This window comes from Lactuca virosa, chromosome 4, assembly GCF_052849685.1.
Source record: "Lactuca virosa cultivar CGN04683 chromosome 4, Lactuca_virosa_CGN04683_v6, whole genome shotgun sequence".
Lineage (NCBI taxonomy): Eukaryota > Viridiplantae > Streptophyta > Magnoliopsida > Asterales > Asteraceae > Lactuca > Lactuca virosa.
Window position 1 is genome coordinate 83,660,475 of NC_136429.1, and position 14,096 is coordinate 83,674,570.

Below are 14,096 nucleotides of genomic sequence, written 5' to 3' on the forward strand. Positions count from 1 at the left end.
ATACATATAGGAACTAAAAACTATATATACACACAATAAAAGAAAGATCAAACTCCTATTTATTTATATTCAACGTCATCATCATATATTTTTAATATAAAAAATATATTCAACGTCATCATCATCATATATTTTTAATATAAAAAAATATACAATAGCTTTTAAGAATACCGACATAAACATAACGAAAACTATAAACAAATAGCTTATACAATTTGACATCTTCAAAAATCGCATCTACCTTTTTCTGGTTCACTATAAATACATGCACCACAAATAGATCTTTGTATGTTCTCAAATCATATTTCTCTTCATATCATTCTCTAAACCTTATCAATATGATCATATATATATATATATATATATATATATATATATATATATATATATATATATATATATATATATATATATATATATATATATATATATACCAATCATGTGTCAAAAGTACCAATTAAGTATCATAAGATAAAAAACTTTTGAGTTATATTATCATTTAAGTGATATAAGTTTATGAGTTTCAAATGAATATGGTTCAAGATCGATGGTCTATCTTCAACCATATTCATTTGCATGACTTTCTTTATAAGAGATAGATAAATAGATAGATAGATTTCATACCATACACAAATATTAGACAAACGTTTTCTTTGTGAAATATTGATACCGTCGACAAAAATGATTGTAACACTTAAGGCAGTTAAATGTTAGACATATTTCATTGTCGTGATTTCAAAATCTGCATTGCTCATTGGTTAAATTAAGCATCAAGCTTTCCTTCAAATTCATTTGGGACGCCACCCTTACATGGCTACTTTATTAACCTGAAATATAGCATCGGTATTACCTTTAAAAATACTCAAAGAAATTAAAAGTGCAAGGGAATAAATCATAGAAAAGAATTCACAATCGAATGTAAGAGTATCTAGTTGACTTATGTTATGACTCAGACTTTTGTAACTTTCTTTTTAGTTAATACATTCTTTAACAGTATTTTTTTTAAAAGAAACTACTCTTATTTGGATTTTGGGCAACTACATTCTTTAATAGTTAATTAGCATATTCCAATAGTTTTTTAATATAAATTTAAATTAATTTATCGATCATCATCTATCTAAAATTTATATAATGCTACTTAATTAGTTTGTCGTTCTTTAAATAACATATCTTAACTATTACCATTTCATAGACGTTGAATACAACAAACAAACAAAAATATAAACAAAGCTATATCAGTTCCTCATTTGATATATATAAAATATGAAACAATTATTGCCTTATATTTATACAAATAAATACCTTTGAAAATATTATATAATCGTTATAAATTTTATATCGTAAATGAAATATTATTAGATATTTAATAGAATTAACTAATTAGTAGGAAATAACAAAGTTTCAAAACTATAGTATAATTAACAAGATAAATAAACATTGATTGAACCAGAAGGAGATAAGATATACAAAATCTAAATATCATTCGATATCCTCTCTAATAAATGAAAATAATTTTGCCACATTTCACTCTCTCTTAGACACATTTCATTTTTTGGTATTTTTGAATAAATGTTTTTTCTATTTGACATTTTCTAATTTTTTTTATCTTTTCTTAATTAACACATAATATTTACACCTCAATTAATATTTGCCTTAATTGAAAATAACCAATAAATTTCAATATTACAACTCATATAGTATTTAATATGTTTCCTTTTAAATTCAATTTTAAAATTTAAAATTTAAAATTTAAATAATTTTTTGTTTAAACCTTCATGTTTAATTTTTTTGTTTTATCCAACCCGTATAACATAGGGTATTACAACTAGTATATGATATATATGGAATGATAATTGGAACAAAAAAAATCTATCTCTCACATGTTACTGAATGTTGATAAAGAAAATTGTAATTGACTATAAAAACAATATCCAATTACGCTATAAAGTCTAAAAAATTACCTCATGATTTTCTGCAAAAAGAAAGAAGCACAATAAATGCTACAACACCTGCCACAACTCCAATAATTATGGCTATTGTTTTCCCAATATCATCACCACCAGATGATTCTGTAGTTTGAATCAAAATGAAAATCACATATATAAAATATTAACACAAATAACATTATCATTGATCTTTTACCCGGAGGAGAATTGTAGTAACCAGATGCCCAATATCGCACGTAACACTGAGCCAAGAACACATCCCCAGCTTCAGATGATCGACACAAGCTTTTCAGCTTCGAGATAGCCTCACCAAGACAAGAAATACAATCGTTTGGATTTAGGTCGCCCAAACATTGTGAAAACCCTTGAACTAAACCCTCACTACCAACCCTAAACCCTTGATTAGCCTCACCCAACTTACTCAATACATCATCACGACGCTTAATAAACTCCACATCATGACTCACACTTTTGCTACACTTCTTGAACCTTAGGTTCGTATCCAACTCACCAAAGAAATCATAATGCTCGAACCTCACTAAACACTCATTCAACTGCAAACTACCACTATATGAGTAAGGACACGCTAACCCTACTTCAGAAACTGCTTCTTTAATGCATTTTGCGCAATCTTGTGTCCTTAAATCGCCTCGGCATTGGTACAAACCGTAAACAGAAGATTCTGAAGATGCGTTTGTGTCGTTTCCAATGGCATAACTGCTGTATAAAGCTTGGGAGGATGAGGAAACAAATAATGAAAGTAAGGAGTTGAGATTGGTTTCAGAAGGGGTGTTTGGTTGGAATTTTTCTTGAGAACATCCATAGTAGATGAAGATGTGGGATTTGATCAAGTAAGAGAGGAAGATGAAGATGATGAGGAATATTGAAGAGAGTTTGTGATATTTGAACATCTTTTTTTCGAACTTCTCCAGAGCTGGGTTTCTTTTGCTTTTAATGTCAAAGGACCCACTTATAATTTCATTCAACTGTTAATTTGTATGCGCTATATATTTTCTGATTTTAGTATAATATTTGATCAAACACATATACTTTAATATGTTTTTAGTATAGCTTCAGTTCATATAATTTATTAAACATAATCGATTCCCTTAATATTTTACTTATACAAATTGAAGTGAAAGACAGAAGGCACCTCCTAATACCCCCTAGCTAGCTTCTTTCATGTGCAACGATACACCTACACTCATTATTGCCATTACCTAGACCCTTTGTGTGAAGCACCTTAACCATTAGACATTCATATTGGACTCATCCGAACATGTATATGGTCCTATGGAGTATGGACCGGGTAAGAGCCTCATCCAAAACTTTTGGTTTAATGCGATTTTGTAAGTATATAGAAAAAAAGGGTAAATTATATGAATGGTATATAGAAAAAAAAGGTAAGAGCCTCATTCAAAACTTTACTATTTGTTTCCATGAAATTTATAGAAAAAAAATATAATTCTTTAGTTTACTTAGTTTGTATATTATTAATAATATAAAATGCCGTTCCAAAAAATTATAATATAAGATGTTTTTATTATTTTGAGTTTATTTCAATTAGAGTTTTCACTTTCTCTCCTTGAATGCATATGAACACGACCACAATTGTCGTTTAATGATCTCCATTACTTTTATATAAGGCATATATTCTTTGGTATTTTCTGAAAAAATGAATAATTAAAGATGCATTTTTCTAGAAGAGAATATAAATCTATTCTAAAAAAAGGTCTATGCCCATCTATTCTCATATCTACCAATAGAAAAGAAGAGCATCGGATACCACTTCTATTTTCTTAAATTATAATCAGTTAGTATTTATCAACTCATTAAATTAGAATTGTAACATTTTTTCTTAAAATTTTGTATTTTGGTATTATAACAAATTAATATATAGAGAAATGTTCAAGTAAAGAACGCAAATCTAGTCGTAGGAAACGAAAAAATATATATTTTTTAAATATACATAAATGCTATTTTTTAAAGAATTGAAAATATAAAATTAAAACATAGTATATTTAATTTTCTCGCTTGAACTAAATAATGCTAAAAAGAAAAAAGTTCAACAAATTTATTCATAAATTTTTCTATATGATTCTCAATATGTATATTATTTTTTGAGCATAGAATATAATAAGCTTTGGCATATTTGGTTTTCTTTTTCTAAGAAAAAAATAACAACTAAAAGAAATCAACAGCATCCATGATTATAATAATTAAAAGTTGACAAAACTACATATAAATGGTTTTTTTGGTTTACTAAAGGTCATAGTTTTAATGGTTGGTTTTTAAACTTATATAAATGGTACATATGGTTTCTAAAACAATTATATGAATGGTCTTGAGGTACATAACATGACTAATTTGCCTTTTTTTCAATTTCTTTTACTAAACTTAATTATTAAAAATTAGAAAGAAAAAAAAATCTCACTCCCTCTCCTAACAATCTTTTTCTTCCCTTCTCCGATAACAATCTACGCATCATTGGTTTTAAGATACATTGAACCTTCTTTATCCTTTCTCCACCATTGCTTTTATAATAGTTACAAAATAAGATATTTGTTCATGAAGTTGTACACTAGAAGATGATATAAACATGACTGAAACGTGTGAACGAGATAAGTTGCCTTCTTCATTGAAATCAACTTTACAACAATCACTTAACTTACACATGTTTGATTATGTTTCTTGTCATCTAACATGAGCCCTAGAAATTAAATTCGAGAGCCTTTTTTTTACCCACTAGGTGTTTGTTAAAATGTCAAGTAAGATTTTCTTATGTTTGTTGTCCATGGCTAGACCTTCACCTAGAAAATGACACGAGTTTCAGAAATTGAACCACAAAAAACATACATAAAACCAGAAATTGACACCCACCAACTAATTTCATACCAGAAGAATGTCAAATCGGGTGAAATAGGTTCAATATCTTTGTCCAAACGAATGTTCCATCGTGTTTCTTCTTTTGGTTACATTTTTGATCTTCTTATGGATGGTGACCATGCCACCACCAATCTTAACTGTGTAGATTTTCTACCTACTTAGCATGTCAATGAAGTGTTTGAGAATATGGTAACTTTACATCCGGCTAACATACACTGTGTATTTAACTAAATCATCCTAAGAGGATTCTAAAGCATAAAAAATGCTAGCACATCATTACAGTATGACATAACTACTAGGCATCTTATCTATCCTATAATGTTATACTTCTATTCATTACTCCTGATCAATTGATTCACAAAAAACTATATGATTTCGTCAAGTCACATGTGAGTACCATGTATCAATAGTGTTATAACACTACTGACCCACTATACACACATAGTCTTGACTTCACTACTTAGTTTCCGATTCACAAGGTTGGGCAAGTTCTTATTACTATCTAGCACATATCCTATCTAGTTCTTATCACATAAATGGTAGCACAAGCTCCCATTTATTCACAACGAGAAAGGGACTTTTCCCTCATGATAACATATATATATATATATATATATATATATATATATATATATATATATACTATTGGTACTCTTAGACTGTCTAGGGATGCCCTAAAGCTTTGTATTGATGGGTTTCATTACACCAATGATGACAAAAGGCATTATGAATTCATAATCATATATAACACCAAATCAGACAAGCCTTAGAAGAATCGATTCTACCCTAAAGCAAGAATCAAACAAGAACATGTAGAAGGGTTGATTCAAAAATTCTAAGCCTTTTTTTGTTGTATACAACATTAAGGCATTCGTTCTATAAAATGGCAGCATTGATTTGACATTTCCATTCTATAAGGTATGCTCCTAACTTTATTGGCATACTACAAACATTTTGTACATAAAGCATTTACTCTTTTCGGGTAGTTCTTACATTGTAACAACCCAATTTTTCAAAAGAATTTTTTCATTTTTAATAAATCAAATATTTACCACAGACCCTAAAATCCCCAAATACAATTGTTTTCAATTTAGTAACAATAACAATTTTATTCCAAAACATCAGAGTATCCTATAAACCCATGAGAGAGAGAGAGAGTGCACGCCGCGTAATCAAGCTTTGCCCTTGCTCTTGGGCTCAGATGTACCTGAAACAAATCCACAAACTGTAAGCTAATGTTTAGTGAGTTCCCCAGAGCATACCCCACACACAATCCACATAACATATATCCTGTTAGTTATAAAAGCTACATATATCACATAAGTCATGCTTACAACATATAAGGAAGCCATGGAAACCCTCCAGGGTCTTACACCTAGTGTCACTGGAACCCCCATGTGGTCTTAACTGCCTGTCATGGGAACCCCCACATGGTATTCCTGCCATGGGAACCCCCACATGGTCTTCACTACTAAGCAAACATCATACAAACTACACATACAAATATACTAAGATGTCATGGAACCCTCTAAGGTCTTATACCAAATGCCACGGGAACCCCTACGTGGTCTCAGACTACTGCCACGGGAACCCCCCGGGTCTTCCATGCAAATGTCATACTAACATAACGCACAATCAATCAACAATCCACATATCATAAAATGGGCCGGCTTGGTGCCTTAGACCCATTGGTATGGTAAGAAGACTCACCTGTCGAATGTTGAACTGACAAGCTAAGATCAGATATCTCCCACTCGCTGCTCCAACTCAACTGCCTATAATCATCATGTGATTAACTTGTCATGATCCCACAATACTATAAATACCCACAAAGTTTACATTGGTCAACCCTGGTCAAAGTCAAGGTCAACAGTCCATGTTGACCTCAACTCGTCGAGTGCATCTAGCAACTCGTCGAGTTAGCTACATAACTTGTCAACTCGCCGAGTTACCTTTGTAACTCGTCAAGTTCCTTCTGAGTCCATTCCACTGAATCCCGAGTCAACTCGCCGAGTCACCTTAGTGACTCGTCGAGTTCATCAAATGTCCATAAACCCAAATTCCATTCAGACCAAGACCCTAATCCTTCACTGCACTCATTCAGAACACAAAAACGGGTAGCCCCTACCCCTACTGGTCGAGTCAACTAAGGGACTCGACGAGTTCCTTCAGTCCCTTTCAAGTTCAGCCCTTTTCAGTGGGATCCAAGGTCCCAAACTTTAGATCCAACCTCCTCTAGTGTAGATACCACGTAAAGTTGCAAACTTTCTATTCATGCAAGGCCTTCCAAGGCTATAATATCAAAACTAAGCTTCATACAAGGGCTTAGTGCATGGAAAGGGCCTAAGCTGGATAAAGTGAGCAACTTTATTTCATTGGGGACCTAGAGAGGTCCAGATCTAGAACCATATCCTTGTGATAAGTCCAGATCCGAGTATGACCCCATTTTGCACCCAAAAGTGACCATATCCTTCCATGAAATGAGATCTAAGCAAATAGAGATCAAGGTGGTAACTTTTTACCTCTAAATGGATGCTCACAACCAGTAGGTGCTAGATCCCAAGCCTTCTCCTTTCTTCAAGCTCCTCAACCTTCAAGTTTCTTTCTCAAAAGCACTAGTTTTACTCTCTAAGGCTCACACACACTCAAGGAAGCTCAAATATGCGGTTAGGGTTTCTTTATGGGCTGTAAAGATGATGAGGGAGGCTACAAATGAGCCATAAGTCCTTTAAATAGGGTACAAACCCCTGAAAATTAGGGTTTCTCTCTACATCGCCTGCTCATCGAGTCGGGGCCTTCCGACTCGTCGAGTAGCATCTAAATCCCGCATCCTCATAATAGTCTCTACTCGACGAGTTGGAGCACCCCAACTCGTCGAGTCCATGCACAAAACCCTAAAAGTTAGATAAATTAAATAATACCTGGAACAGGTGTTACATACATGTATTTATATTTATTAGACACATAATCGTTCTACAGTAATCTACATATAATTGTTATTGTATCTGTTGAGTATTTGAGATATTGAAACTGATATGGCATATTTGGTTATTTAGAGAAGCCTTTTTAGGGTTAATCATTTTATGATTTCCTACGGTGCCTTTACAGTAGAAGTTCTTAATCGAGCTCTTCTAAGGCATTGGTTTTATATTAGGCATAGATTTTATATTTATGGCATATATTCATTGTTCCCTATAAATAATCATTAGGTTTACTTTTGGTGTAAGCTTTTTATCAGATTAGGGTTTTCTCTGTACGTTTATCTCATAATCAATACAAGAAAACCCTTTATCAGATTACTTGCATATGTTGGTGATTGATTCTTGATTGTTCTTGATATTTCGCATTCGTTATCTCGGATTTATTCCTAACAAGTGGTATCAGAGCGGGTTCTTGTAGATCACAACGATTTTTGAAAGAATCGATCTTGTTTATGGCGATATTTTATCATGAATCTCACCTTGTTCTTCAAGTTTTGTAAGTTTTCTGAAAAGAAAAAGTCTTTACCTCATTTTTATTGAAAAATCTTGTTCAGATCTGTTATCTTCTACTCATTATTTCATCTGATTTGTTCTTGAATCGTGTTCTGGAAGAGAGTTAGAAGAAAATTTTCGTGTTTATTCGAATTTTCGTGTTCTGATCTACTTTCTCTCTAAAAATCGTTTCAGATCTGTTTCTCTCTCTAGAAACCATCTCAGATCTATTTTCTCTCTCTAGAATTCTCATCAGATCTACTTTCTCTCTCTTCAAGTTTTCTTTCGTGTTGAAGATTAAATGGCGGATTATAAGGTGTTAAAAGACATTAAGAGACTAGGATTAAAAGTTACAGATCCAAAGTTTCGTCTTAAAGAAGGGTATTTGTTTTGGGATGTTCCTGAACAATCTATGTTGAAGAATGCCATTGAGATGTATAATCTCTATGTTGATGAGAAGAATGGTGATTTTACACAGATTTCTAGTGGTGTATTTAAAAGTAATCGTGTAGAGGAAGATAAAGATTTGTTAAAATAATTTATCACTATCAAAGAATACTTACTTTTGAAGCACATACAACAGAAGTTAGAGAAAGAAAGAAAAGAAAAAGAAGGTGTTCTTGGTGTTATTAATAAAGTTCATGATGTTCTTCAAGTTTTTGAAGAAAAAGCGACTCCAGATGTTCTTGTTGAGGGGGAGTCAAGTGTTTCAAGTCTTTGAGAAGCTTCACAATCCGAATCTAGTTGTTCTGAAGAAGAATCTCAAAGTAAATCTTCGGAAATCGTGAAAGTGAAGGAGTTTTGTTCTATTGGAACAGCTACAGATGATTTTTTGTGTGTTGATGATGTCTTTGAAGGATTGGTTCCTTACAAAAAGCCAATAATTAAAGATGTTCAGATTTATCAAACACCTAAGGATTGTGTTCAAAAGTCTTCAAATGTTCAGATTCAGAAAGATGAAAAGGTTTTTCAAATCCGAAATTCGAGTCTGAAGCCTAAAAATAAGAAAAGGAAGAAGAAGAGGAAGAACAAAAGTAAAATAAAGAAAATTTGGATGCCCAAGGTACAAGTGTCCAATGCTTGTGAAAAAGTTGAGAAAGTTGAAGTCAAGCATGTTCAAAGAAACTTTAATTCTCATTTTTCTTCAGTTAAAATTGTTAGAAGTTGGAAGGAAAAGAAAAGAGAATTCGGTTGGTTTAATGAAATTTTTGGAAATTTTTGTTTTCCAACTAAAAAGCGGGTATTATTTTCTGAAGATGATAGATTTTCTTCAAACAAGTGGGTGTGCAAGAAACATACATCAATGTTGAATTTTAAATGGGTACCAAAAGTCCCATAAAAAGTTATGTCCTTTATCAAAAAAAAAAAAAAAAAAAAAAAAAAAAAACCGAAAAAGGGACAAAGTCTTGGTGAAATCTGGTGGATTTGAGTCAAAGATATGATATTGTGTTGAAGAAATCAATTTTATTGATTTTTAAGTGTTGGAATTGACAAAAGACTGAAAAAGTTAATTGTTGGGTGAAAAGTGACATTTTCTGCAAAAAGGAAGCTGCCCCTGACACATTTCAGCAAAAAGGGCACAAATCGTCAGTTCACAGCATTCAGGAGGGTCAGATTCGCTTTTATTGGAAAATAGGGGCTACTTTCGCTTGATTGCTAGTTCCAATGTTTCATTCCTTGAAGTGGAAAAATCAAGAAGCGATCACAAGCGAAACTCAAGTTATTGAAGCGAAAGTGAAAAGCGAACTTGGGTTAGTGTCCAAAAAAAAATGGAACCGAACGTTTCGGTTGCGTTCGCTTTGGGTATGTATTTGAAGCGAACCTGAGATTCGCTTTCGGTCCCTGATCAATTGAATTAGGTTTGCAACGAAGGTTGAGGATTAGGTTTGCGTTCTCATTTGCATCTACAGGTTCTCGTTCAAGGCTTACAATTTGTAAGTGAAATCAATTAGTTCGCTATTTAGCTCTCCCAATTGGCGACGAAGGTCTCGGAATCGTATTCAGTAGAACGATTCGCAATCAGAGGATTGATATCTGCGAACCCAATTGGCGACGAAGGTCTCGGAATCGCATTCAGTAGAACGATTCGCAATCAGAGGATTGATATCGTTCGCAGGGACGGTTTTAAGGGGTTCCCGGTGTGGCACCGGCAACCCTTAACTTTTCTGGCCGCAGTGGAAATAATTTCGATTTTTCAATTTTTTTTACTTATTGCCTATACACCTATTCGTCCCTGTGCGTCCGTCCTGATCGTTCGTTTCTGAAATCGGAACGAAACTCGAATCTTGAATCGCATTCACAGTCGGTGTTGAAGGTTCAAATACGCTTGTTCATATGATTTTGACTTTTGTTGTCAAAGTTTCGTCGCTCTTCAGAATTCAACTGTGAAATCGTACAATCGTTCGGCACTCGGGAGTTCTTTGTTTTGGCGTCTGTAATCGGAACAGTAATTCGTAATTGAAATTGAAGAATTATAGGGACAGAAATCGAAGTTTATGCGCTCATAAATTGCACTCGACTCGGAATCGGAAGTTACAATCTGGATTCAATATTCCAGTCGGCTCGTAATTGATTATGTTTGGTGTTCGGAGAATATCTGTCGTTCGCATCATATTGCATCATTCATGGAATACGGGATTGGAAATTTCTAAACGGAAATCTGATTTTGACTTTCAGAAGTCAAATAACGTGTTCGCATCTGGTTAATTGAAGAAGATGATACAGTTTTTAATTCCAGTCCCTGATTGTTTACAAACTTCACAGTTTCTACCCACCTTGAAAGATGGTTATTTGTTTCAACGTTAAATTGAAGATAGTGGGATGCATTCTCATCTTTAGCCCCCTAACTTTCAGACCTTCACAGTTTTAACCCAATATCCGAAATTCTTTTCAGATTTTTCGGATTTTTACCATTTTATCCCCTTCTTACCAAAATATTTTAATTTCTTATCCTTTTCTTTGGTCTTATTCTTTTCAAACCCTTCTAAAATAAATTGTTTCTTATTCTATTCTTTTGTCTAAATTTAAAATCGAAAAATACAAAATTATTTTTTTGCTATTTTTCCGGTTTTAATTTTTGAGAATTGAGTTTATTCTAAAGGGATTTATTTCATCAAATCGGACGGGTTTTGAAGATTGTTGGTGATTCTTCTTAACTTTCCGGATTCTCTCCATGATATTTGTTGAAGATTCAAGGAGGAGTGATGATTATTCAAGGGGGAGTTCGTTTTTAGAATATTATTCTTATTTCTCTCGCTTTAAAGACCCCATGTGCTGATGAGTATCACAATTTAGGGGGAGAAATGCCAAGAAGATCGGAAATCGTAATCTTCATCAGTTTCAACATCTAGGGGGAGATTGTTGAGTATTTGAGATATTGAAACTGATATGACATATTTGGTTATTTAGGGAAGCCTTTTTAGGGTTAATCATTTATGATTTCCTACGGTGCCTTTACAGTAGATGTTCTTAATCGAGCTCTTCTAAGGCATTGGTTTTATATTAGGCATAGATTTTATATTTATGACATATATTTATTGTTCCCTATAAATAATCATTAAGTTTACTTTTGGTGTAAGTTTTTTATCAGATTAGGGTTTTCTCTGTACGTTCATCTCATAATCAATACAAGAAAAACCTTTATCAGATTATTTGCATATGTTGGTGATTGATTCTTGATTGTTCTTGATATTCCGCATTCGTCATCTCGGATTTATTCCTAACAGTATCATTACATAACAATCTTTATGCTAACTTTTTAATGACATAACATATTGTCTCACTATGAAATACCTACATTCAGATAAGTAGGATGTATCCATGCTAAATCTCGGCTGACTGCTCATCTTGTATTTCTTTCATTTTAAAAAATTAAGTTAGGTTATAGAACAATGTTCCTAATCCTAGGGCAACAATCAAACAATAGCATGCAATGGGATTAAGTCCATGTTCTAAACACGATTGCTTATTTTTCAAAGTTTTCTAATCTTTTGAAAAACTAGAAAAATTCTGAAAAAGTTAAGACTTGAAAATTTTGAACATTTTGAAAATAATTTCAAAAGACTTTGAAAATTCTAAACCTCGGTTTAAGTTCAGACACACGATGTATGTCCAAATCCCTTAAACTATGGATCTGATACTAATTTATAACACCCTATTTCTTTTATTACAAAATGATAAAAGATTTTTTTGCTCCCTATTAAAAGTTGATAATAAAATATCATTCATAAAAATTATTCCTTCCAGTGTTACATAAAGCATTGTCATTGAGAATAATAGCGGAAGACTTTATATTTTCAAAGTAGTTTTAAATTTTGTAATGTGAATGTTGTTGCAATCAAGCTGGTTTCTTCTCTGATAATCCTGAAATCATTTATAAACAACGGGTAAGCGAAAATGTTTGGTGAGCTCTACACAACAATCACTTATTATATTAATCATATACTTCCACATAGAACACAAATTCACGTAGTAACACAACATATGAGTCCTAATACATATTGGACACATTAAGGAGGATTGATCACATAGTTTTCATGATCGCTTTGCCTCTAATTGATTCCGTGAAGGATATCCTCAGTTAGTCCCTCCTTTTAACCTATGCACATATTAGACACATTAATGAAGACTAATCACACGATTGTCATGATTGTTCTCCCCCAACTGATTCCGCAAAAGTTATCCTCAGTTAGTCATTTTTTTTATATATACACATACTTACATACTATAAATATACACGTATAGTAAAACATCCCAAAAATGCATACCAAAACTCTCGTTTTTAATTATTAATAAAACCATAGTTATCCAAAACACATGTCATAGTATATCAAACATCATATCAATGTATATCAAAATATCATAGTATAAACATCTCAGGCTGAACAAATGGTGTGTGTACTGCAATCATCCCGAGCCCTTCCCCTTGCTACCGAAAATACCTGAAACCAAAACTGAAAACTGTAAGCACGAACCTTAGTGAGTCTCCCCAAACTACCACATACCATACACATAACATGCAACTAGGAGATACGGGCCCCGCCCACTCTCATGGAGATTCAGGCCCCGCCAACACTCCGCTGTCTAGGAGATTCGGGCCCCGCCCACACTCTGCTGTCTAGGAGATTCGGGCCCGGCCCACACTTTGTTGTCTAGGATATTCGGGCCCCGCCCACACTCCACTACTAACATGCATACAAGTATCACACATACAACAAGTATATCTACTCCTATCAAGCAGTCACATATCTATACTAAAATAATACTACGATATTCGGGCCCCGCCCACACTCGGCTACTATGAGATTCGGGCCCCGCCCACACTCGAATAATAATGAGATACGGGCCCCGCCCACACTCATAAACATAAACAAACACATACAAGTATCACACACAACAAGTATAACAATCCAACAATCTGACTGATATCTATACTCTGATAATAATGAGATACAGGCCCCGCCCACACTCAGCTACTAACATATCACATATATGGGCCGACCTTGGTGCCTTAGACATGTTCCTACTGAAGGAAAACTCACCTCACACTGCTGACGTCCCGTGGACAAAACCCTAGCTGCTAGATGACAGATTCCCGAATCTGTCAACATCAAAATAACACCCAATTAATAATTGGGTCCCAACACATATCCATAAGTCCATGATTGGGGTAAAAGACTACTTTACCCCTATCTTAGCTTGATTCAAGCCCAATGCCCAATCCAAATGCTCAAAAGTCTAATAATGAACCAAAGCCGAACATATGGCCCAATTTTCCAAATTGGGCCCAAAC

At 33.4% G+C, this 14,096-nt stretch overlaps 1 protein-coding gene across 1 annotated transcript; it reads right to left on the reverse strand.

The window, feature by feature from the left end:
* Positions 1-596: 596 nt before the first annotated feature.
* On the reverse strand, positions 597-3,162 carry LOC145105963 (plasmodesmata-located protein 8-like). Its single transcript, XM_079043025.1, has 3 exons — positions 2,143-3,162; positions 1,962-2,069; positions 597-827 (listed from the first exon to the last, which is right to left on the reverse strand). Exons 1-2 carry the CDS (start codon positions 2,855-2,857, stop codon positions 1,963-1,965), a joined length of 822 nt encoding a protein of 273 aa, XP_078899151.1. The 5' UTR covers positions 2,858-3,162; the 3' UTR covers positions 597-827; position 1,962.
* Positions 3,163-14,096: the final 10,934 nt, after the last annotated feature.